This window comes from Hippocampus guttulatus, chromosome 8, assembly GCF_054856545.1.
Source record: "Hippocampus guttulatus isolate MCC_2025c chromosome 8, RoL_Hgut_1.0, whole genome shotgun sequence".
NCBI classification, from domain to species: domain Eukaryota; kingdom Metazoa; phylum Chordata; class Actinopteri; order Syngnathiformes; family Syngnathidae; genus Hippocampus; species Hippocampus guttulatus.
In genome coordinates this window covers 10,345,465-10,371,816 of record NC_141268.1, presented here as the reverse complement: position 1 = coordinate 10,371,816, position 26,352 = coordinate 10,345,465, and the positions used below count along the sequence as shown (strand labels likewise).

The window sequence follows — 26,352 nt, the reverse complement described above, 5'->3', positions numbered from 1 at the left end:
TACATAAGGGGGGCCAAAAGGATCAAGAAACATCATAAATCACACTGTACCTTTGACCCAAGAGCACCGGTCTCTCCCTTAGCACCATCAAGACCAGAGTATCCCTACACAAGCAGACCGAGTAAACAGAATTAATAAACAATTCCCCTGTTCCCCCCAAAAATTGTCAAGCACGAAAAAGCCGCCGGAAGAGCCTCGACTGACTCGATGTCCCTTGATTCCAGGCAGGCCGGGTGTTCCGGGGAAGCCGCGAGCTCCCTGCAAAAGAGGAAAACTTGAAAGTGAGACACTCACGGGCGGACAGTGACTGTCTCGCTGTACAGTTTCAGCCTGTTTAGCTGAACACAAAGTGACACTATTATTGTGTTTTATGAAAGGCACCAGGTAGATACAAAGGTCAGCTGACACTTTATGTCATCTCATGGAAGAGCATTTCATTGTTCTTGAGGTCACTATACAACGCTGTCATAGTTAATTGTGTAATTAAGTGGCTCCCACCATCTGCATTTGAGTAATGTCGCACTCACTTGAGGTCCAGAAGGTCCGCGTTCACCTGATTTTCCAGGTTTGCCTCCCTCACCCTAAATCACACACACACAAAAAAGTGTAAAGTCATAATATTATTCTTCTTCGTCTTATTAATAACAATAACAATAATAATGATGATAATAATAATAAAAGAAACGCTACAAATATTGTGAACCTTGGTAAAGTGCTGCATTTGATCATGATAAGGATTGTTCGGGGATACTGAGTGGATACATGGTGACATTTAATTTATTACTGCCATCTCGTGGCTCAAAAGATAATTACATCTTGGTGTCAGAAACTTCAAAAGTGACTCATTAAAAAAAATACAACGGTGAGGCAACAGAAAGTTCATGATCATTCATTTCTGATACTCTCACAGAGTTGAATGTGTTGTCTTCAGGCTTCAAATAGATTGGAACTTGGAAGACAAAATATTTAATCAAACACCTAAACCAAGATTTATATGAAAAGAAAATTGATATATCTTTTAAATGCATTATTTTTTAACTGTATGAAGTAAAACAATTATTTTAAAAACACTATAAAAGGAATTACAAAAATCAACAAAGTCAACCCAATAAAAATACAATTCAGTTAAAACTTTGTGTTCAGACCAGAGGAAGTATTGTCTAAATTTCAAATTATATATATTACAAAAAGTAAAACAAAACCTATAAAAAAAGAGTGATAGTCCTAAATACATGAAATACTCGTAAAAATACAATTATTTTCTTGAATGAAGTTAAAAAAATTCTTATAAATGTAATCAAAGTGCTTCTTTTGTTCCCCATAACATTTTAAACAATTTGAATATTCATCAATAATTACTTTAAAAAAAGGAATATTTGAAAATATTACCAAATAAAACATAACGTAAAATACTGTGAAGAAGTGTATGACATTTTGATTGCTTTATCCTGGAAGTAGGAACTTTTTGTAGGCTACACATAGGCTGGAGCTACATCGGACCGAGGGGGTCTAGAGCCCCGTCAGAAGTCTGTGTGGCCCCAGTTAGACCCCTCCAGCATTCTATTTGATTTTCTAAACAGTATTTATTCATTCTTTTCTCAGCCCCGATATGTTTTGGTCAAGCCCCCCCTTTCGCTCCGTGAGAGAAAAAAAAAATCCTGGAGCCTTCCCTGTTTCAAGGACACTGTGTGTTTGGAACACTGCAACTGGGTTCAACATTTTGTTTCACCAGGGTCGAAAAAAACACCTGGATGTGGTTGTATGTTGAATTTTGCTCTGCAGTTCTGACCTTGATTGAAACATTTGAGTTCCAGGAACGACAAGAGATCAAAGATCCAGCAACATTGAGTGGAAATATTTCTTCATCATATTTGTTAAATCTTTACACACTCACATCATCTCCAGGTTTTCCAGAAGGTCCTGGGGGTCCGCGGGGTCCCATGGCGCCCTGTAAACAGCGAGGAAACAAGCACATTAGACTTGGATACCTGCGGCATTGTGCAGCCGTTCAGCTTGTCCCGGCTGGTGTGCAGTGATTTTAATCACACATAATGATGCGGCGTCAAGGAGGAAACGCAAGATAATCCCAAACTCCACGGGGGGGAAGATTAGCGCAGCCCCCCGGGTTCAATTTACCTGCTGAGGGATCGGGGAAAGAGTAACTGGGGTCGTGTGATTTCTCGAAGCTTCATTTAGGGTAAATAAATGGGAGGAGGAAGCCAGGAGTGCAGGAGTGAGTAAAATGACAAGGAGACTTTGTCTACTAGCATAAATCAATAAAAGAGAAACACAGATGTTATTATAATCTGCACATGGCCACTGATGGAGTTCATCTTTCACTCACAAGTCGCGCAAAATGTTGAATTTGGTTTTAGTCGCTGCCGTAGGGGGGAATAGCAAATATGTGGCCGAACGGGATAAAGGACAGTTTTATGCTTATAGCTGTCGAATATAGTGACACAATGTGTTGAGAGAAATAGGAGGCGGAACACTCACAGATTGTCCAGGCTCTCCAGCCTCTCCTGGACTGCCTTGGAATCCTTGCGGGCCCTACAGAAAGACACAAAGTCATGATAACAATGTCAAGAAACAAACAAACAAACAAACAAACAAACAAACAAAAAGAAGCTTAGAAAATGACGGATATTTTTCTAAATAATACAGTTCACATCAAATAAATAAATGACTAAATAAAATGCAAATAATGAAGGGGTTCTCTAATATTTTAATACAACAGATAAAGTACAATTTAAAAAGTACAAATAAAAGTAAAAATGTTAACAAAGAAGCAATACCTGAATGAGCTAAGGCATTCAATGACTAACACTGTAATATGAAAAAAATTAAGAAAAAATAGAAATAAAAGAGAACCAAAAAATGAATGTGCTAAAAGCTATAATGATTCTTTAATAAAAGAAAAAGAAATACAAATTCAAACAAAGCTAAAAAAAGTCAAAAAGTTAAAATAAAAAAGTAAAACATAAAACACTAAAAATAAATATAATAAAACTGTAATATCGTCAAAAATGTACAATAAATAAAAATATAATAAAAATGATCCCATGTGATGTGATATATTTTCTAATATTATAAGAATGAAAATAAAAACAAAAGTAAATAAATGCAAGACAAAAAGTGAGTAAAAGAGTAAAATTGAAAATCTGAAAAATAAAAATAAAACAGTATGTTTTATTAAGTATTTTCTAATTCTATTAATTTCAAATTAATAGAATTAGAAAATACTAAAATAAATATTCTACTAAAAAGCTAAATCAAACAATTAAGAGGCTGAAAGCAACAGATCTGTTTGCGTTTGCTTCTGGATATTTGATCACAGCGGAGCAACATGATGTAACAATACATACATAAAAGAATATACAGTATTGTACATATACAATACTGTATATTCTTTATCCTCCACAGTATGAGAAATGACAAATATTACCAGCATCATGCTAAGTACTTAGAGTAGAAGCAGGTTGTATCTACATAACTGTTTTGTACTGCCTCGAGGGATACATGTTATAAATGCAAAAATTAAACCGATTGACATTATAATTAACCCTTTCAGGCACAGCGGTTACCACAGTGGACATCTTATCATGTTATCAGGTTACAGGGTGCATGAAAGGGTTAATCCAACGCAGTGGTTGAAATCCACAAATTTAGTCTACGCAAGGGATTTTTTTTTTCCACCCTTCTGAAAGCACCTGGAGGTTTCCGCACAGGAACCACATCACGTTAAGACCCGTTTCTGGGCATCGCCTATCTAATGCTTTTCTTCTACAGGGTGGGAGAAACCTGCGAGCCCTCCAGGTGAGGAGTAGAAGGTGACAAAAAAGAGGGCAAAGCTGGTTGCTGAAAGTATCCGCCACTTTGTAAACACATAGTTTGTCCTGGCTGCGTTACAGTCGGAATTATCGTGTGTGTGTGTGTGTGTGTGTGTGTGTATGTGACAGGAAATGACTGCAAAGTGAATACTTTAAAGTCAGTACTTACAGGAGATCCAGTGGGTCCAGGTGGTCCTCGGGGACCCATTGGGCCCTGGAAAGAGAAGAACAGCCCAATCAGGTATGAACAATAGTGACAGATTCAATATGGTACACCTGCTTCACATCGAATATGTCTTGACAAAGATAATGCTCATTTTGAGGCAGGGTTATAATAGTTTGGGATTTTGCAGTATTTACTTTGTTTTGACTTTTGTTATTTTAAATTCAGTTATTTTTTATTTTTAGAGTGGGTTTGTTAGTTATTAGTCATTTTCTCCCAGAAAATGCTTAATTTTACCTTAGTTTTTAATCATTTTAATGTTATTTTTACTTTGTTTTTAATATGTGGCATATTTGTGGATTGAAAGATAAAAAAAACAACCAAAAAAAGGTTCATGTCATTTTAATAAAGTTCAATCTTGCTTCTTTAATACGGCCATACGGCCATAATGTCGTATTGAAATAAACACATTTAATACAAACCTTGAAATGCACTGCACAAAGACAAAAACAAAGGACTTTATTGCCATAATTCAAGACCATTTTTATTAATTTGATACATTTGTGTTAGTCATTGTTTGTTTAATACCACTCATTCTTATTTTACTTTATTGCCAAAAATGTTTTGATATTTTAGTTTTATCTTGTTAGTTTTTATCCACCAGCCGGCACACGTCTATGAAATTACCAAAACGGGGTTCAACCCACCTCTGCACCAAGTTGTGCTGTACAGGATTTGTGCCGTTCAGTTAAAAGAAAGCCCTAAATCTCCACAATTCAGTGTGACCTAGTTCTGAGTCTGTGCACATGCTTTCAGCAATTATCTTCAAACACGTGTAACACATTTTGAAATAAATCTCTGAATTCACTTTACAGGGTCTTTAAGTATGGGAGTTAAGTAATTCTATTTTTACCGGGCTTTTTCAGCACAGGTTTCTGGACTTCTACTTCAATACAGAGTGTGGGTAATTTTGCCTGCTCTAGCTGCCCAACCTCCACATGGAAGAAAATCATTTGAAATTCCACAGTGTCACCCGCCCTGGTTGTATAGCTCTCAAGGTTGAGAGTTGAGTAGCATGTTTGAACTTTGCGTGACTTCTTCGAGGCAGCGACTCGGAAGGAAAAAGAAGACAAACGCGGCTCTACTCGTTTCCCTCAGCAGTAGGTGAGATTCCTACGACTCATTTCTGTTCCGCTCAGCCTCAATCTCAACCCTCCCCCCCCCCCCTCCCCCTCCGCATCCCGACCACTTACAACGCTTAACAAGAGAAAATCACATTCTGTAAAGGTGATCGGCCAAACCCTTTGGGGAAAAGACGTGGGGAAAAAAGTTATTTCAATATGAAGCACTGTGGACAAGCCGTAAGCATGTCTGACATGTCAATTTTGATGTTCGGGGGTTTGAATCTTGGCTCCAGCATTCCTGTGTGGAGTTTGCATGTTCTCGGATTTGGCTTCAGTTTACCTGCGAAACCTTGGAACTCATTCACTGCTATTGGTGAGCCAATTACGTTTTCCATTGGGGAAGGGTAAGGGAGATTCTGATGCTGCTCCAATGTAAAGTTAAAGCATGGCAACAACTTTGCTGACGGACAACCACCAGTAGATGGTAGTGATGCAACTATTTTAGCATCGGCTTGTGAGTCCACTGAGAGAAACTGATTGTAATTATATTACTGCTGATTATAAAAAAAGAACGGGAAAAAGTCAGAATCCTGGGGAAATCAAACCATTTCTTGCGTGTATACTGTATATAATAACTGAACACAATATCATGTCTTAAAAAAGTCAAAATGCTCAAAAATGGATGTGAATTAATGTTAAAGGCAAGTAATATAGAAAATGAATGGAAGTTCTTCAAATATTTGGAGAGTTAAACATCGTGCCTTCTAAACCTTCCTTTCAGCATGTTGGCCCATCTTCGAAATATTCCTCCCCCAAATTAAATAAATGTGGCACAGTAGTCCTCAGAAGTGAATGAAAGTCACCTTTGAGTGAGAGCGGGAAGACTTCACCAACGTGGTTTGAGGATTATCAATGGTGCTCTGTAGGGTCAGAACCTCTTCATATACTGTACGTGTGTGTTTAAGAGGGTCTCACTAGCAGTGTTGTTCAACACTGTGGTACAAGACGGGATCCAGCGGGTGTGTTTTTTCATTAGGTGTCACTCTTGCAGACTGACTGGGAGCCAAGGTAAAGGCGCCGATCCGATCTTGAACTTTTAATTCCATCTTCCAGAACATTTCCAGGTTGAATAAGCTTCTTTTCAACTTTCTTCTCCTTCCTTGATCATTTTAAATCCCCTTCACGATGACGATGTGTCCTTCTTGTGGAGCTGCTGCGGTCCAGCAGGCGAGCTACCATCTCGATTTTTTGTTTTTTCTCTTTTTAGCTTTTATGACAGGTTGGTGTGCACTCGCAAAAGGAAAGAAGATGAGGAAAAAGAAGGAGGGGAAGCTGCTTGCTCACCATGGGTCCTTGCATTACGCCCATCTGAGCGCCACCGCCGGCCTTCTCGTCGAAGCCACCTGCCATCTGAGCAGCAAAGTTCTAAAACAACACAACCCAAAACGCATCATTAGGCTTCAGAACAACACAGTGCACTAATTTAATCGATACTAGCTGTTTTAGAATTTTATTTTTAATTAAATTGATTTTTTTTCCATTTCAAGACATTACAACATGCCAAAGATACTGACATTCAGACAGCCACCCCCACTCCCTAAAAATATTATTGCCGATTTTTCTCTCTGTTGTAAAGTAAATCAAATATTCTATTGTAAAACAGTGAAATGGTCTGCCTGTAATTAATATACATATACTGTTGTAAGTGTTATGGGACCCCCCAAAAAAAAAAGTTATTCGACCCATTAATATCGCGCTAAATTGTCAGTAAGTGTTATTGTGAGTGTGAATGGTTGTCTATGTGTGCCCTGTGGTTGGCTGGCAACCAGTGCAGAGAGGAAACCGCCGACTGCCCGAAGTCAGCTGGGACAGGCTCCAGAACTCCCGCAACCCTCGTGAGGATAAAGCGGTTCAGATAATGGATGGACGATTAATTGGCTAAATCGAAATTTTAAGCTAGCCCATCTTAGAGCTGGTCCCAAATCCGGGTGACTAGGTCGGGTTACAGTCAGGAATGGCTGTCAAAATTGTCAATGAAAAAAAATGAAGCCAAAACTTAAATTGAAATGAGCCTAAAAAAAAGAGAAACATTTCAACAAGGCTGATTTGAAACCCCAGATCGGAGAAAGCCACAAAGAAGAAGCACTTTGACTAACTCCTATGAGGGAATTTGCCCAAATGAGCCCCAATGGGAAGCAGGCATCCTTTAGATAGATGGACAATGCAACATTACAAAGTGCTTTGCCCATGTCATCTTCGGGTCGTATGTCTCATCCCAAAATGGGGTTTTCATTTCAAGATTAGCGTCCATCTCTCACCAAGTGTATTCTTGTTTTTGCAATAACAACACCCTCCCTTGTTAAGCTACCCCCTTGCCCTTGTCCTACTCCCCCCCCCCCCCCCCTTTTACATTCAAGACCAGCCCCTTTTTTTTCTTCTCGAAAGAATGAGCACCTCAGGACACTTACTCCGCCAAGGCCAGGTGGTCCATTAGGTCCTGGTGGTCCAGGGGGGCCAGGGTTTCCGGGGGTGCCAGGCTCACCATCTCTGCCACGGGGTCCGGGTGTTCCCTGGAATCAATAGAAAAAAAGAACTGATTGTTTGGTGCACAAATAAACACATTCCTAATGTTTTATTTGCTTTACGGCCTTTTGGTAAGCAACAAAAAGGGTCAGTAATAAACAGTTATTGATTGCCTACTTGACCGTATTGATCAAAACCTTGCAAGGTGATGTTGAAAGCTTTTGTATTGATCTCAGCTTTTGTATTCTCATTAGATTGTGTCATTTTATGCCTCACACGTTTATCAGCATTGATAACTGCTAGTTAAATATTTTTGTACCAGAAACACCAATCGCTTTACAAGGTAAAATATCCGAGCCCAATCTTAGACTTAGATCTTATTCAGAAACAGCACTGTTGCCACGTGTTATCTTTAATGTATTGATATGATGTCACTACCCCTTAAACAGCCTTGGAAACTTCACCCCACAAAGACTTGAGATTTTTAATTCAACTTTATATTCATTGTGTTTGGGAGATATGAAGTTGGTAGAAATGCATATTGGTCAAGCTCCCACACTTGTTTTTTTTTCAAGCAGATAATGTAAACATAAACGTAGTATGTAGTGTTTTATCGACACCATATGGTACCCAAAGTGCTTGACAAAACCTCACATTTCAGCCATTCACACACACGTTCATACACCAATGGCAGGCTGCTTGCAAGGAGCACTGGGATCAAATTAGGGTTCAGCGTACATGCAAACGGCAAATTATGTGATCTTGCTGACAGGGTGGACATTTTTGGCTAATGGTGGCATTTGATGAGCACATGGTAGACCCTGACTTAGCAACATGATTCAGTTAGCAAGCTGACAATGTTCTGCAAATAAATAAATAAATGAACACTCTAAATTGTCCCTAGGTGTGAGTGTGGGCGTGTGTGGTTGTTCGTCTCTGTGTGCCCTGCGATTGGCTGGCAACCGGTTCAGGGTGTCCCCCGCCTAATACTCTAAAAGTCAGCTGGGATAGGCTCCAGCACCGCCCGTGACCCTAGTGAGGATAAAGCGGTTTGGAAGATGAATGAATGAATGAATGAATGAAAGAATGAATGAAAAAAATTTAACTTGAGAAAAAAAAATTATATTACCGGTAATTGATATATCACAATGACAGAGTGTTGAAATCACAAAACATAAGCGCAAATATTGATTAAACTTTTCACTTTGTCAGCCTTCATTGAAGAAAGACAAAACACTCTTTGTAACATCAATGAAACCCCCAGAGGGCTTATTTAATGGCCATTTGCCCTGTAATGACAGGGTGGACACAATTTCAAGGACTCATGCGAAATATGATTATGGAAGTCTATGGAAAGATAATGACTATTTTCATCCAAAAAAATTTTTTGAGAACAATAAAAACAAGTAAGTAAGTGTTTGATTTAGTACAATTTAACCAGAAGTATACTGTCCTTTACTACAACACAAGTAAGCCTCACAAGTTTTTGTGGATTTGGACAAACATAGTACCGAACTAATATTTGACTTTGGAGTGAGTTGATTTTTGTGAAAAGAAAATGCACGAAATGACTTTATGTTGATTTGGTGTTCAGCAGTTTTGTGCCGTCCTTGAATTGAAACATTGGTCAACCGCCAATTTCATTCGGAGATTGCGTCATGCCTGTAAAAAATTGTTGACTAGTGATCATTTTTATGCATGAGAGGCCTTTGCACGGAACAAAAATTCACAGTCGCATATGTCAAGTCAAGTCAAGTCAAGTCAACAGTATTTATAGAGCACTTTCAAACAGCCATCGCTGCATACAAAGTGCTGTACATGGAGCAATTTAACATGCACAATAAACAGTAATTAATGTGATTAATTTGTGATTCATTGTGATTGGTCAAACCCTTTGTTGTTGAAGACTGGATCTTGTATACATGCATTGAGAAATGTAGAAACGACTATGAAAATAAAACATATTAAGAGTACCGGTATGTATTTTGCACAAATGGAGGTATTGTGTCCATTTTTGTCAGACATCTGGGTACGAAGTGTGTGGCCCCCAGTAGCACCCTCATTCATGCAAGTTTCCCATCCCTGGCTTAGAGCATATCCCTACTTTTATTATTGACCTTCTCTCCGTTTGCATTGTGTATAATTTCCCTCATGTAGAATATGTTGGGAGACACGTGTACCTTTGTAATCGGCCACAATTCTGCTTCTTATTGTTGTCAAGCAACGGTGATTAAAATCTATTCTATGTTGTGGCCCTGGAGTTCATGAGATGTCGAGAACACGACACTACTGCTGGTAGTGGCTAACTATCCATCATGCCTCAGCTTTGACTTGAAAGCATAAGGAGTGAGAAGAAAAGTGTCAATATTCCCTTTAACCCTTTCATGCATCCTGTAACCTGACAACACGATTAGCTGTCCACTGTAGTAAGCGCTGTCCCTGAAAGGGTTAACAACATGTTCAAGGAGGCAGATGATGATTTGTCGCGGCAGGCTGGGCTCGAATGCGTGCGCTGACAAATCACAAGAATATGATGAGACGGCTGGCCATGTGTTTGATATGCATATCATTAAAGGCTGCGTAGTTTGCCGTGTGTCCACACCGAGAGGGCAGAGAGATTACGACAGGACCGCCTGTGTTCAACAAGCTCGGTGGACCACACCGCTTAATGCGAATGACACACGGCTATATGAAAGGCTGCCTTTCTGCACACCTACAGTATGTCGGCCCATAGCACCTGAAACAAGAACATACTGTACCTCTAAAAAATAAACACAAATAAAGCAGACTTACCTTCTCTCCCTTGTCTCCTCTTGGTCCGCGATGTCCCTGCTCTCCTGGTGGGCCCTGAGTGAGCATGTCATGTTAGATTGCGAACTTTATGTGCAGCGAATGAATGAATGAATGAATGAATGAACAAAAAAAATATGAATGAGAATGGACCATTGGGCCTGGTGGTCCTCTGGGTCCTACGACCTGTGTTGTCAGAGAACAATGAAGACATCCGTTAGTAAACAGAGAATGCAATTTCTGTCAAAGTTCTGTGTAAATGCTACAGTAAATAATCAGATCACATATACAATTTGAATATGGAATAACAAATAACTCACTAAAATGGGAAAATGTGGAATGTGAGACGAAAAATTAAAATGAGAGAGGTTTGAAAAAAAACCCATAGGCATTATTTGGGGATTTTTGTCGTGGGAGGTGTGGAATACTAAAAACATACTGGAATGTGATAAAAACCTCACAAGGTGTCTCGGATGAGCTTAACAGTTTGACGTTGGAGTGGTGGCAATTGTTTGAGAAATGTGTAAGGAGGACGTAAATATGTTAAATGTGTGCAATGCTTCGGGAATGTTGTCACGGAAAATGGAGAACAGTGAAAATGTGGAATCCTGAAATATGTCAGAATTTGGGGAAGGGCTCCCAAGATGTCCTGAATTCTGTGAACATTTTGAAGTGGGAATGATTAGAATCGGCGAGGCAATGTGGAAAGATGATGGAAATTTAACAAAATGTGTTGAAGGGATTTATGTAAATGGTTAATGTGGAAATGTGGGAAAAGTTGGAATTTGGGCAACTCGTAAAAATGACTCCCCAGATGTCTTGAAGGTTGTCAATATTTTGGAAGTGGGAAGGGTTTGAATTGTCAAAGTGAAAAAAAAAGTGACAGCTATAATAACTAGAGTCTAAAGTATTTGGGTGCAGAATAACATCGTTCATATGCCAATTGTTCATTGTGAAAAGTATAACAATAACAATGAGTCCTTTGCAGAGTTTCAAAAGCTTTCCGCATTTTGTTTGTCTTTCCACTTCACAAAGAGGGGGAAGCAAGGCATTCTCTCTTCCCCCATCACCACTCATCAGAGTAGACTCGCTAATGGCTAATCCTCGAAAGGGAAAAGCATTTCGACGAAAGATAAGATAAACAATTCGGTTTTTATTTGCAACCACAAAGTAGCGTGCGCTCGGAGTGGGACAAAGCATTTCCAGGTGGCTCCAGCCAATGAAGACTTTGCAGAGCTTGGATAACAATTGGGCCTTTCTTTCCCACTGAGTACACACCAAAAGACATTCTGATCTCACATTTGGAGGAGCGATCACTCAGTGGTGCTCACTTACATCGGTAATATCGCCGGGTTCGCCTTTCTGGCCCTGTGAGATGAACCAAAACAAAGAAAAAAACCATCAATAACACATTAGGAATACTCGTCAATAACACATTAGGAAACAAAAAAAACAAACCCATTGGGTATTATACGTTGTAGTTAAACTGCATTTGTTCTTTCTTTTTTTTTTCCTCTCACACTCCAAAACCATACACATTAGGTTCGTTGAAGACTCTAAATCAGGGGCTGTCAAACTTATTTTTGTCGAAGGCCACTTTGGAGTTACATCTTCCCTCGGAGTGCCGTTACGATGGTGAAACCGATTAAATGTTTCATCCATATTGTATTACTACTTGTACGCAACAAATGGGATTGATTATTAGTTTTGAAATCAGTCAAATATTTGTTTGTCGTTTGGTCAATTATTCTTCAAGTAAGTGTAAACAGGGTCACAAAATTATTACAAAGTCTCAACGTTATGTATTACACAAGACGGATTTTATCAAGGATCGTGGAAGTTGACACACATTATTTGCTTTTGCGGGCCACATAAAATAATGTGGCGGGCCAGATCTGGCCCCCGGCCCTTGAGTTTCACACCTGTGCTCTAAATTGTCCACACTTGTGAATGCGAGCAAGAATTGTTGTTTGTCTACATGCGTTGTATAAAAAAAAAAAGGATGGATTTGTTCAAACTATGGCCTTATTTGAATAGCACAGGTGGTATCTGTCAAGCTGGACTTTACTGTGCCGTCATGAAAATTGGTGATCGGTAAGGCCAATATTGTTTTTACAATTATTACTTATTTGAGGAAAACCATCATGAAAGAGACAAAACATGTCCCGCTACCAGTTCAGAGTGTCACCCACTCGATAGATGGCTTACAAAAACCATTTGCAATGCTCCATGATGCCTGCTAACTCTGCGGTTGAACAAATAAACACCTTGCAGATGAGGAAACGCTGTTGGTGTTTTTGGTTATTTAGGACATTATGAGGAACAATGGGAGTCAAGCCTAAATCCTTGAATTGCCATATTAGGATATTTTTGTAACCATAGTACACGCCGGGGCATTCCTAAATCAAAGTCATCATACAATCAATTCTTAGCATTATCGGCCAAGTAAGATATTGAAAAGAACATCTGCTACAGTCTCACCAGACCGCAGAACGCAGCAGCCTGCACGAAATAACAACGGGCACCCAAATGTCTAAAACTTTTAGAGCACAGGCTCAAAAAGGAACACAGGACCTTCATTACACACACATTCACGCACACATGCAAAGCTCACCTTAGCTCCAGGTGTTCCTGTGACGTGGCAGTAGAGATGAGAAAAAGAGTTAGCACGCGGGTTCACAAACAAAACAAAACCAGCACATCTAAAACTTCTCTCCTCAGTCCACACGCTGATAACCTTTTTTTTGTCATCTTAATTTAAAGATTTGCGCACTCTAAAGAAAAACATGCAAAAATGTGATATTTTGGTACCCCTAATTGACCATTTGGATGTTGCTGACGTTCCATCTTAAGCGTTAAAGCAGAAAGCAGATGTTTCAGACCATCCACCAGGCAGCGGGCGATGGTAGAAAGCAGAAACAATGCAGGGTGACCCCCAAAAATGTACTCACTATGTCAAACCATTTCCCCCATACGCTTTGTTTTGACATGTGATTATTGACATATATACAAGTTTGATAAGGTCAATTAAAGAAAACAATACTCGATCTAATACATAATAAGTTAGCGGCATTAAAGAAAACGGCCTATAAATAATTCGAGAAATAGTGGTACACAGACTCCCCCTATTGGTGTATGAAAGAATCACTGAATTAAATGTTCATACTGCATGTTGCAGTGGCTTCAATTTGTTGTTGTTGTTTTAATCCAGTGCAGTATGTTTTTAAACTACAGTTGAGTTGTAATTATTGTTTTTATTAATCTTTTTCTTTTCAAACATTTATTTACGTACAACATTTTTATTTATCTTTTGTGCAGTATATTTTATTTGATTCATTAGGCCATTTTTTTCAATTTTCTGACACTGAAAAAAATGTACTCAATTTCCTTTTGTTAAGTGGTTGCACCAAATAAAATCAACTACATGCAGATACATTTTTTAAGGGGACGTAGTCTACTTACAAAATGTATCTGGATCTGGATCCGGATTTTATTTTATTTTTTTGTGCAACCACGTGACAAAATAAATGCGTGTAAAAGTTTTTGTTGAAAAAAAATTCTGTGTATATTTAGGGCTAGTCTTCATGCGCAAACTGCGTGGATTAGAATGGCTGACAAATAATATTAAATGTACTTTTTGGGAATAAAACCTCAGCTTCATTTTTTAATGAAGTTTTACGCCTACTACCGACTGGATTTGAACTTTGGCCACTTTGGTGGTACTTGGAGAGCCAAGTATTTTTTGAGGCAGCATTTGGTGTGAAAAGTTTTGACAATCACTGGTCTAATCAAAAACAAAATATCGGGCAGTCAAGAGTGAGTACATTTTTGGGGCACCTCGTATATATGCGAATAATATTTCGGGATTGTTGCCTTTGTTTGAAAGCACCATTGAAACATGAATCTCTTAAAGGGAGGGAAATATATTTGCACTGTCCAATGAAAATAAAAAAATAACATTAGTGTTTTTGATGTACCGGCACTTTTTATTAGTACAAGAACTCAAAAAGAAATCAACAAATAGGGAAATTTGAGATTTTTTTGGGAACGTATTAGACGGTTCGACACAGTGTAGTAGTGATTAGCATGTCAGCCTGAGAAGTTCTGAGGTTCGGGGTTCAAATCTGGGTTTTCGGCTTCCTCCGTGGCTTTGACATAACCGTCCCATGCTTGAGTGGGTTTTCTCCCACAGTCCCAAAACGTTCACGTTAGCTTCATTGAAGACTAAATTGTCCACAGGTGCGAATGGGAATGGTTGTGTGTGCTAATTAGCTGGCGACCAGTCCAGGGTGCGCAAAACTGGCTGGGACAGACTCTCTCACCCAACAGTGAGGATAAGTAAGTGAAGTAAATGTTTATACTCTGAATTTTTTTTTTTTTTTTAATGTGTTTTTCATTGGACAGTGACAATATAAAAATGATATTTCCTCATACTGACCTTCCTACTGCCAGTCAACAAAATAGAAAAACTAGCGCATGTGGAAGCCAAATATGTAATTCTAAAAAGAAACTACGCCATTTAACACTTCTAATAGCTTTATAGTTACACAGGTGTTTATTGCTGCCATTTTGTGTTGCACTGCTAACAAGCATCATTTTTGCTGGCATCGGGTCGAAACCTCCAATATCACATTTTGGTAAAATTCACGTTTTCACAAATCTTTAATATTGGTCTGATTTATATATTTATTTATTATTGACCAATCTTAATTGTTGAAAATGACTTACTCTCCTTGATGATGCAATGCTAATGGCTGAGTAAATGGGGGATTTTTGGGATCTCCTGAAACGTGATAATTTGAGGTACATGGATTCCACCCGACGCCAGGCAGGCACTTGATTTCACTCACGCTTCCTCAGGGAGTGTTTTTTTGTTTGTTTTTTAAATATAAACCTCATTCATGAAGCCCTAACCGGCGAGCCACCACCGTTTTCTCACCACATCTCACACATAAAAGCAAAGAGAAGAGTGAGGGATGTGAAGGAGAAATGTGAAGCTGCGTCTCATTGACTTGAGGTATTTCCTTTAATGGCTACCACATGTTTTTTTTTGTTTTTTTTTAACATGGCGAAGACTATTCTGGCAAGGTGCAGCCAAGGTGAGCTTGTGGAAAAAGAAAAAAAACTTTAAGGAAGCGTTTCAGTGAGATCTGCTCTTTTTCGAAAGTCATGTCTTTACTTTGAAAGGGCAAACTGAATAAAAGGTCAATCCAATTGGCCCCAAAGTAAAAAACATGATTTTGCAGGTGGATGGGTAATTTATTTATGAGAAGTTTGAGATAAATAAATTACAACCAATGGGCGGAGAAGGGTCAGCGGCGCAGATGGGGCAACACTCTCCGAATGGGATTTCAGGCTTGGGGCAGTCTCTGAGCTCCTCGCAGACTATTTCGTCGCATAGGACAGTCCCGGTGTCGCACACGCAGATGCGACATGGCTCGGGCTTCCACACGTCCTTGTCGCTATAGCGTTGGCCGTCCTGCAAGCAGCTAAGAGCACCCTCCTCTGCAGCGGGCCAGAGGGCACGGGTGTCAGGGTGCATGCGGAGGGGGCGATGAGATGAAATAACAACATGTCAACATTAGATAGATTTCACAGTAACAGGTGCATCCCAATAAAGTCGACTAGTATAGAAAAGCACGTTTGTTTCAGTAGTTCAATTCCAAACCTTCATTCAGGCCAATTCCTACCTTTTTTTATTTTTTTCCCAAAAATAATCTTGCTAATTCTTTTTTACCAAATATTCTAATTTATTGATTTGGTCTTTTCCTTAGCTGTAAAATATACTCATCAACACACAGAGTATGAAGGCATACAGTATTTCACGATCTGTAGTGAATCTACTGCGTATACGAGTTTGACTTTTTGAATGGAGCTATTGAATTAAAAACACGTTTTCTACAATATTCTTAAATGAGGGGATACATTTTTCCAAGGAGCCACTCATAATTCCAACATCAATTAAACATAATCAACAATGCGTACTCTCATTTGGCAAAAAGTTGTAATGTTTTGAGAGTAAATTACAAATAACAAAAACATTGTGTTGTATTGTCCCCAAATGTATGTATGCACTCTTTTACAATCACATAAACTGATTTTATTTCGTGGACTGCGAATCTTACGACTCATGTACCCCGGGGTGTCATTGGACCGCAGTTTGAGACGCTCTGTTACAATTTATTGAGATGCATCTATATATGTGGGAAACAGGACGACACTCCTCATACGTAAGTGCTTCATCCAATACATAACGCTGTTATGACATATATGACACTTGCCTGATTAAGCTCCATAAGAGAAGCAAAATATTACATACAACTCTCAATGTAATGGAGTGCCTTTGAGAATCACTGCAATAACTCAACTTAAGAGCAAAACACATTATTACCTTTACAAAAGCAGTTTTGTGCATGTGCGTCTCATGTTGTAACCAGCCGCCCAACACACACACACACAAAGTATCACACTAATTAGCATTCCCTGTCCGACACTGTTTAATGCACTCTTCAACCCAAAATGATTCACAAACTTTAAAATGTATTTTTATGTGTTGATTATCTTCTGTCTGGATATGACACAAGTCGGCCTAAGTGGCAAAATTGTAAAGTTAAAATTTCCTTCCTAATCATTTCCAAATGGTAATTTAGCAACATGCACTACAGCTGGTAATGGGCAACCTACCAACCGCGCCAATAGAAAACTTAAAGCCAGCCTGCTAGATGCAATTCTAAAGACACAAAAATTCAGGGGCGCTGTGATCAACAAAAATCACCTAAAACATTGAACCTTCAAATGTTTAAAATGCCTGATTTAGTTGCCGCGTTGACATTTGTTCATGAATCGATATAAGTAGATTTAAACATGGAACTTTTCTCCTAACATAGCTTCCTACAGTCTTTTTTTCAAACGCACACAAACACACATTCACCACAAATTGGCTCAGTTATGAATCACATTAGTTTTACCAAATCCCAAATGGGATGCTTCAATCCCATTTCAAGGTAACCTATGACATGACCACTGGGTGGCAGTGTAACGTTGCAGGACTGAGAATTGCAGGCACGAACTTCAAAAGAGCTGGAGGCCCTCCCCAAAAACATTGGGCTGCTTTCCATTTATTGGACATGAGAGACTGACTTGACATTCAGATGTCAACTTGGCACGTCAATCTGATGCCTCTCAGTGCTGCTACTGTACACTAAGGTGTGCACCCCTATCCCCAACAATGAGCTTGTTGGTCTTTTGTACCACCAGAGTTGATTTTTTCCACTCACAGATGCTTTGATTGCATGTGCAATCCATTGGAGGGGATACAGAACAGCCCCCCCCCCCGCTCCATCCTCCAAATACAGTAGCTGTGTTTACCTTTAGGAAAATCGCTCAGGTGGAGGTGATCTTAAGGCCCCCACTGCGTAAACCATGAATGAATGCGCCCTTTTTGGAGGGGTAGACAGAGCGGGCAATTCACTAACTTTTAGGGCCTTAGGGAAACACAGTGTGTGTTTTTGGGAGCCCACCTTGGTGCCAGTGGTTGGGGGCGGCAAGGGGCGGATCAGCTTTTATACGCACACCTTTTGATGTGCGGTCAAAAGACGTACGTCCGCCTCGATCAAAAGAAGACATTGTGATTATGCAAATAAGACGCTGTAATGTTGGCAATTTTTCTATCCAAAAGAGTGCATGTGCTGGTGGCAGGGGAGGGGGGGGGGGGATGAAAAGCATAAAGTGTTCCCAGGTGCATCTTGAAGAGCTGTTTTCCATCTTATACTGTCTAGTTCGTTTGTTGCACTTTTTTTTTTCCTCAAGCTGAAAAGGTCAAAAAGAGACCCAAGCCTGCCTCAGCTGACTTTACTATCACTCTTCAGCCAAAGCTTTTTTTTGGGGAGCGTAACCTGAGACCTGACTGGCCCATTTTTAGGTGTAAATTCACCTTGAATCTGCTCCTTCTCTAGAAGATAACAAAAGCCCCTCTCTTCTATGTCTTTCCCCACCAATCATCCCTCGCTTGCACACAAGCCAGCGGTCGCATTTTATGGCCAATCTTTAAAGCAGATGGAAAACTTGCTTATGGAACGTTACTCCTGGAGCAGATCCCTCACTCTTAAATCGCTTGTGGATACTCAATTTGACTTTAAAGGGACTAAAGGGCAAACTTATGTGATTATTGATGGAGTGCTGTTTATTTAAATTTTTCATGCAAATATTACCCAGGGCTGAACCTGAAAAGAGGAGGCAAGCTCGGATTTGCCTGGGTGCCCTCTGACGGCAATGGAATGTGATCACTTTTCACCAAAGGCCCTTGAGCCTGACCACCTTTCTTTTTTTTTTTTGCCCACCCCCTCCTCCTCACCCTCAATGTCAGTGAATCTCAAAGTATGGTACGTCTAGTGGTATGTTTAACAATCACTGAGTTAATTAGATAGCTAGACAGTTCATTTGTTAAGTACAGTTCAGTTGTGTTTCACTTTAAAGTACAATAGAATTTTTTTTTTTAATTTTCAGATATTCATGTCCAGTGTTAATGATAATGAATAATGTTATAATTGTAAACAATAATATACATTTTTTTGGAATAAAAATTCATTTTTGATGAACACTTGAACCTGCTGCATTTTAATCTTGGTCATTACGGTGGCACTTGAAGAACCATGGATACTGAATAAAAGTACATCGGTGGCACCTGATTAAAATGGAGTAAAATGACGTTAACAACGAAAAAAACTACCAAAAAAAATATATTTTAATCAGGTGCAACCGATGCACAAATTGAAATTAGGAACATTTAAAGGACTTTTTTTTTTATATGTATTTTTGAATGTACAAACTTTGAGGTATATATTAATTGAATAGGCAGTTAAAAGGAGAGCCTGGTAGTGTTCATAAAGCACCCACAGGTGTTCATCTTAAGACTGCAGCAGGACTGGAAAACACCCTGGGGGAATCAAAGCTAACGTTTGAGATTTAGCTCCAGCTTTTGTGTGAATGATCATTTTACTCACTTATTTTTATGCCACCGAGGAAAGCAGCGGACACTGGCAACTATCCCACTGAGTAGCCAAAAGGTGCACACAACTCTTAGTCACACACACAGACACACACCTGCGCTCCACATCTTGCCAACTGTTTCCAACTGGTGCGTAAAAGCGTTGCCCCGTGCGCAAAAATGACTCCGAGACCTCATAGGAAGAAAGAAGCGGACAGCAAAGTAAAAGGCACTTACGGTTGTCGTCCTGACATCTGACAATGGCTAATAGGCACACTTGTGCGGCTGCAAATAGCAGTAGACTCCTTGAATCCAGGAAGCTGACCATGTCTAAATATTAGACACGCAGTGGCCCTGGAAGGAGAAACTTCTTGCGCAAAGGGAGTCTCTAAAGTACGTGTGTCCTCCAGCGATTTCAAAGCAGCACCATTCAACAGTCACCCCTGTCGAGCGGCAACCAGGGGAGAAGGAGGGGAGGAGGGAATCCAGCAGGCAGGACTCGAACCTGCAGGAACAAGTTCAGCACCGACCACTTTGAGGGCCACAAGCAGTAGTCTTATGTCCCCGTTACCTTGAATGAATCTTCGTATATTCCCAAGGACCAGCCCAGCCCCTTACCCCCAGTGAGGCTGAAATCTGAGCCCACTTTCCCTCCCATTCTGTCTACCAGGTCACACACCCAACCACCCTGCACACACACAACTCCCTCCATCAGTCCTAGACCACCCCCTTCCCCACGTGCTGCCACCGAAGCCCCCTTCCTAAAAAATCACTTTCATCCCAAATTTGCTGCCCTCCCCCTTTTCCTTCCTGTACGGTTCATAGAAAGCTTTTTATGCTTCCCCCTTGCTTTGTTGTGACCTCAATGCACTCCCAACAGGTGTCATGTGGGGGGAAAAAACACAAATCACCAAATAAACGGAAGAGCACACATGAATTTCCCCTCAAACTCGAATGTCGCTTCACACATGACAGCATGTCACAGCAAACCTCATACATCACAAAATATGCCTTCTAGTGGAATCTGACAAAAAAAGGAATCAGATCCCACCCCGAGGCTGACCTGAAAATACCGACGCGTTTGCCTCGACAGGTTTGTTCGAAAGTGCGCATATTTTGGGGTGGTTTGCACTGGACCACAATAACTCATGAAATATCTCACTTGAGCTTTTGTCATTGCAAAACATGACACGCTTAGAAAATTAGGCTCCGTTACACATGCTATCCGAATCGATTGGACTAGCATTTGGATTACAGGGGACATATTGTTGAAGGGAAATACTACTATTTAATACCGTGAACACAAACATGTGGCTTTCTGAAGTATCTACCCACACCCCAAGTTCAAAAATAGAGAAACAAGTACATCTTCTTTTAACTGCTTATTTCTGAAAATGTATCGTCAAGAGAGCCGTTTTGAATTCTGGGAGATTGTGAAATAACAGCCGGGCTAGTTTACACAATGCCGCCAGCGCATTGATTTTCTGCACCATGTGTTGATAGCTAGGCTCAGCAAATGTCCATCATTTGGGGTAAGCAGAGCTGCAGGGTTAGCACATGTTAGCAACAGCATTACCAGCGTTAACATTCGTAAAGCAGGACATACTCGAATCTTTGGCTAAGATGTCATTGTGGAAAATGGGGTTTGTTTGTGTTTGGTGATGAAGTGCTGCCTCCATGACTGAAAATGCCAATTATGCTTTGACTTCATCACTATGGCGTGCCTTTTTTCTCTTCTGAATGTAAGGTGTATGACAACTAGTTCCTTGCTACGCTACGGTTGTCACGGTGATGAAAAGCAGGCGAGCTGCAGCCTTTCCCAGCTGACTCTGGGCTGGAGAAGCGGGGTACACCCTGGACTGGTTGCCAGCCCATCACAAGGCAAATATACACAAACACCAATTCACATTCACAACAATTGAGTCCTTGATAAACCTACCATTCAAGCTTTTGACTCCACATAGAACGCCTTCAGCCGAGATTCAAACCCAGAACTGCGGAACGATGAGGCAAACGTGTCAAGTGCTACATCAACACAAAATATTGTAAATGTTAAAAGACTACTTCAAATTATGCAAATGATATCTATTTTCTAAATATAAATCACGGTTGAGACAGATTTGGCTGCATCTTTTGTAAGGTCCTCACCTCGAAGCAGGTTGTGTGTGACCTGTGCTCTTTGACCTTCGGCCACTTTATTGGCTACGGCGGCAGCTGGTGCCCTCCAGAGTCTCTTCTCCCGATCCACTTGGCCAATTGGGGGAAGGGGTGGGTGAGGGTTGTGTGTGTTGCTTTGTGAAGATCATTAATTGAGTTCCTACATGATTACGGGGATATCCCGTCATAAACACCTGCAAGCCTCACAGGCTCCACGCCTGGACAGGAGGAGACGACTAATGCCAAAAACAATTTCATTCAATGACACGAGTGCTTGAGCCAAACAGGGAAACCTCTGACTTAATCCTACACTACAAGCTGACATTTCCACTTGTTAATTTACACACTGCCATGAACATTTCTGGTCCGCATTTCGCGGGTCACAAACGGAAAAAGTTGTCAATGAAGCTGACACGCATGCTTTTCAGCCTGAGGTGCAAACTCCAAACAGAAAGGCCGGAGCCGAGATTCGAACCCTCAAGCTCAGAACACTGAGGCCGTCATGCTTACTACCTGGTTATCCTGCGGCTGTCAGTTTGACTATGTAACTGAAACTAATAATTGTTTCATTTTAACAATCGGGGCCATCCCATAAAGCCTGCAACTTCATGATCAAAGTCACAAGATCACAAGACTACCAATTACACATTCATGGACTGCAGACCTAATATCAGCTTTGGAGGCAGTCGACTCTACAATCTGGTTGAAGTTTAGGGCATTTTTGATGTGGAGTTTGCATGTTCAAACCCCCACGCATGCAGTTTAAGTTCAGTGGTGTGTTTATAGGAATGAAAATGGTGGGGCATCATCAAACGCATATGGCATGTGGACTACATACCAGGAAAACGACTATCTTGCTGGATGATGATGTTCTTCAACTTTCTGAACTCCTATTTTCTCTTGCTAAGCACACAAACAAAAAGTCTACAGCGGCTTGGCTCAACACAATTATTCACGTTCTAATTCCTGGTCACATCGTATTCTTGCATAGTCTTTTGTTGTTTGTTGCCAGAGAGGAATCATCGGGTAAAAATTTAAAAATGGCATCATCAGGCAAACTCACAATGCTGTTTCCTTGGCATCATGGGGCAGATGGCAAAATAAAAAATATAACAGGCATAGAGGTAGGAACACAGTCAGATAACAATTCAAACAATCCCTCGTGGGACATGAATCAGCCTCTGATTTGTTTGCGTTTAGAATTTTTGTTCTGCCCCAAACTGTGTGACACATTAGCCATCATAAAACTTAAAATAAACTGCAGGCAACTTTTCCAACAAGAATATTGTGAAAAAATAAGTTCACCAATGTACTCGTATAATACAATCACTGACTTATACGTAATGGATTAACAAGATGTCTGTATGGAATAATGAGAATCTCTCAAAGAACTTCACTGTTTGCATCGACCATTCAGAGTATATGATCACTATATCGTGAATCTTGACTTGCATGTTAGGTTCACATTTCGCAGCAAATTTTGTCCCGATGGGATTTGCTTTCATTTTACCATTGATGGTTCTGACAACATCATGCAGACACATCTTTGAGTGGAGAAAATTTCTTATCGCACATGAAATGTGCATGTTGCAATTCTCCCAGACTTTAACGGGACAACCGCACACCACACGTTGTGGCATTTCCGTCGTGGAGACAGAAAATAACGTGAAAACGCCGCGGAGAAATCAATGCATTCAAGTTCGATTAGCTTCGCGAGTGAGGTAAAACACAGATTTAAATCACATATCATGTTGATTACTCCTTCAAAGCCCCAAGGTAGCTACAGCAAACTCAGCCAAGCCCTGGTCAATTTACTGAGCAATGTACTGTAATGACAGGAACGTCATACGGTCAAGTGTGTGCACTCACAATTCAAGTACACTTTAATGGAAGCAAAAATGATGGGAAGCGTCTCCGTCTGAAGCTGTTTTGGAATGAGGTCTGGAAAGACAATCAGTGGGGAAATGATGGGAGAAAGGGAAGAGGAAAGGGGCTGGTGCAGTTGCAGGAATTTAAAAAAGAGAGAGCCGTAAGGTGGGTGGGAAAGATGGAATGCAGGAGGGATGGATGACGAGAGGGAAGGATCGGGGGGAGAAAGTGGTGAAAGTGAGTGGGTGGGATGCCGCCGGCGGCGCACAAAGCAGGGCTAGTGTTCAAACTGAGGCCATGTGACATTGTGGCCGGGATAACAAAATGTTATGACATCAGTAACTGCTCCCTGCCAGTTTGCCTATAGAAGCAATAAAACTGCTTCTCAGGTTACGACGAATCATGGCTCAACTTGCAAACGCCACATGACCAAATTCAAAGAATAGGAGAGTCATGATTGGTCGTTTTAAGACCCGATCAACGGGGATGTCATTTTCAGTTGACAGCAAGTGGCAAAATGGCCGCCCTCAGTGATGGATGATAATGGCTGCTTAACTCATTCAATCCCAGCCATTTTCACTGGAACAACCCCCTCAATACCAGCGTTTTACTGGATTTTGACTGATCTTGCAAGGCCTACAGAATATTTGGTTCTAATGTTATATAAACATGGAGCCTACCAAAATTAATTTTGGATGCTCTTCTTTCAGCAGAAAAAAAAATTGTTTCTATCTTTTTCCATTCTTCAGCAATCGGCATTACAAAATGGCTAAGTTTCATGAAAATGGCGATTCCTGGGCAAAAAAACGGAGAAAAAAATCTTTTTGTAAAAGCATGCATTTCAAGCAGGTGAGGCACCACTGCCACCTACTGGTCACTTTTTTACATAATTTACAATGCAAATGGCTTATTCTCATTCACAGATTGCATCAGCCCCTCCTCCTCTCTATGACGCAAAAAAAAAAAAAGACTTAGACGTACAAGTACGTCCTTGGTAGGCGGGGCCGAATTTTAAAAAGACATACAGGTACGTCTTGTGGAATGAAAGAGTTCATTTGGATTGCGCAATCATAATATTAATCGCAATACTGTTTTTAGACTGGTGGCATCGGATAGAGCATGATTGACAAAAATTTGACTTCTCCTTTAAGGCAGTTTTTCCCAACTTTTATCGAGACAAGGCACATACTGTATTTCACATCTTTGCCATCTGTATATGTTTGCGCTCGTTCCCTTGCATTTCTGTTCATTTGCATAAATGAGTCTCTGGAGAAAAACATTCAGTACGCATCCTATCGACAACTGTTTTTACACCTCCAATAATCCTAAAGTCACATCCTCCCCCAAACACTGCTCTTATGAACTGCAATGTTTATTGACGGAGAGTACAGAAAGAGTGGCTGGGAACCGGAACACTGATATGCCTCCAGAATGGCCAAATAAATCAGACAATTGCCCATAAATAAATGATACTTTACTGGTGTCGAGGACCGCCCTGGGAGTGAGGCTTTCTAGGTTAATTGTGTTTGGAAGCAGCGTTGGCGTTGATGCTGCCGCGTGTGTTTTTCCCATTTTTGCACAGGATGTGAAGCTCGAGCTTTTGTATGAATAGAATGCGGCATTGTCCGTGTGGATGATGTGACGCAGATGGAAATGCTTCCACCACAAGCTCCGACAAAAGCTTCGATACTAGCCTGAGTGCAGACACGTGTGTATGCGGGGATGTGTCAGAGAGGCCATCTTTGTGTACCTGCTCCAGACTCAAGACACACGCCTCTGTCTGGCTCGCAGCATGCAGAGTCAACAGGCCAACCCCGGCGTGTTTGCAGAAGTCAGTGGCCGTCTCGAACAAAGTGCGCACTATTCTGGCGAGTAGTGGCCGACGCCAAAGTGCCAGTCCGGCTTCTACCAAAATCATCTTTCAGAGAGAGAATTTTGTAGGTTTTGTCCAAAAAAGCAACATGCTGGAATTGGTGGGAAACAGGCCTAATTTCATGTTTTAAGGATTTTTTTTTTTTTGGTAGGATACTCAAAGTAAAGTGCTGTACTGGAATGGGTAGAAAACGGATGTAATCTTGTGTGATGATGATGAGGAAAAAAAGCAGCGGTGGAAATTTCATGTGTGTTCATGAGTACTGACGCATAACTCAACTGTGCCACATCAGATTTCACACTCCGATACTGTCTTTGATGACTGAGATCTGAAGTCCAATTTAGACCTATAGACAAAATTAAAGCAGCGAACGCATTTAAAGTGGTAATCTGGTGTTGTACCAAGACTGTCCTGTGAGAGGTATCATGAAGCCTGCAGCATTCAGACTGCTGGAAAAACCCAATGAAGAAGAAAGAGTGGTAGAAGAATAACCTCAAGAAGCTATGCTAGGCTAACCTTGAGTCTAACGTAAAGCTAAAGTCTAACAACAGCGCTAGCTTCCGGCCGGCCGCTTCCTATTTAGATCTCGTTCCGTTTCCTGTCACCAATCACAGAGTCTGAGGCTCGGCCCAACTCAGTGTTGACCACATGCCATCGTAAACGGTGAAATGGTTTAATATTTACGATTCAAGTTCCCTGACGTTTTGCGAGCAGAGGCTGGGAGAAAATTCACTCTTAACATAATTCACAACACAGGATAATCATTTTGTATCTTTTAGAGACATGAGATGATCGGGCCATTTCTGCCCTTGATCAGGAGGTCGTAACCTGGCTCAATTTAAGGCTGATTATCAGTTTGTGTGGTCATGTCTTTTGTGCAGATGTGGGTGCGTGTACATCACCGATCTGTATATTCCGATGAGGTCAAGTAGCCGTTGATGCAGTACATCTGACATTGACAGAAACATATCTGGTTATTTTTCCCCACATTTGGAAGAGGCCTCTTTTCGATCTGACGATATTAGATTCCACAAGAT

General features: G+C 40.6%; 1 protein-coding gene across 2 annotated transcripts in view; it reads right to left on the bottom strand.

Moving 5' to 3' along the window:
- The window catches only part of col2a1b (collagen, type II, alpha 1b), a 52,037-nt gene extending 32,031 nt beyond the window's left edge, over positions 1-20,006 (bottom strand). The window contains exons 1-14 of one of the 2 annotated variants that reach the window (XM_086117516.1): positions 19,654-20,006; positions 15,726-15,935; positions 13,045-13,061; positions 11,766-11,798; positions 10,584-10,616; positions 10,434-10,487; positions 7,586-7,687; positions 6,462-6,542; positions 4,000-4,044; positions 2,497-2,550; positions 1,895-1,948; positions 528-581; positions 205-258; positions 51-104 (exon numbers count right to left, since the gene is read on the bottom strand). In XM_086117516.1, coding sequence (XP_085973642.1) covers positions 51-104; positions 205-258; positions 528-581; positions 1,895-1,948; positions 2,497-2,550; positions 4,000-4,044; positions 6,462-6,542; positions 7,586-7,687; positions 10,434-10,487; positions 10,584-10,616; positions 11,766-11,798; positions 13,045-13,061; positions 15,726-15,935; positions 19,654-19,744 — 936 coding nt within the window. In that variant the 5' untranslated portion in view covers positions 19,745-20,006. The remainder of the gene's footprint in view (positions 1-50; positions 105-204; positions 259-527; positions 582-1,894; positions 1,949-2,496; positions 2,551-3,999; positions 4,045-6,461; positions 6,543-7,585; positions 7,688-10,433; positions 10,488-10,583; positions 10,617-11,765; positions 11,799-13,044; positions 13,062-15,725; positions 15,936-19,653) is intronic. The other variant, XM_086117517.1, reaches the window with a different exon arrangement.
- Between the last annotated feature and the right edge of the window lie 6,346 nt (positions 20,007-26,352).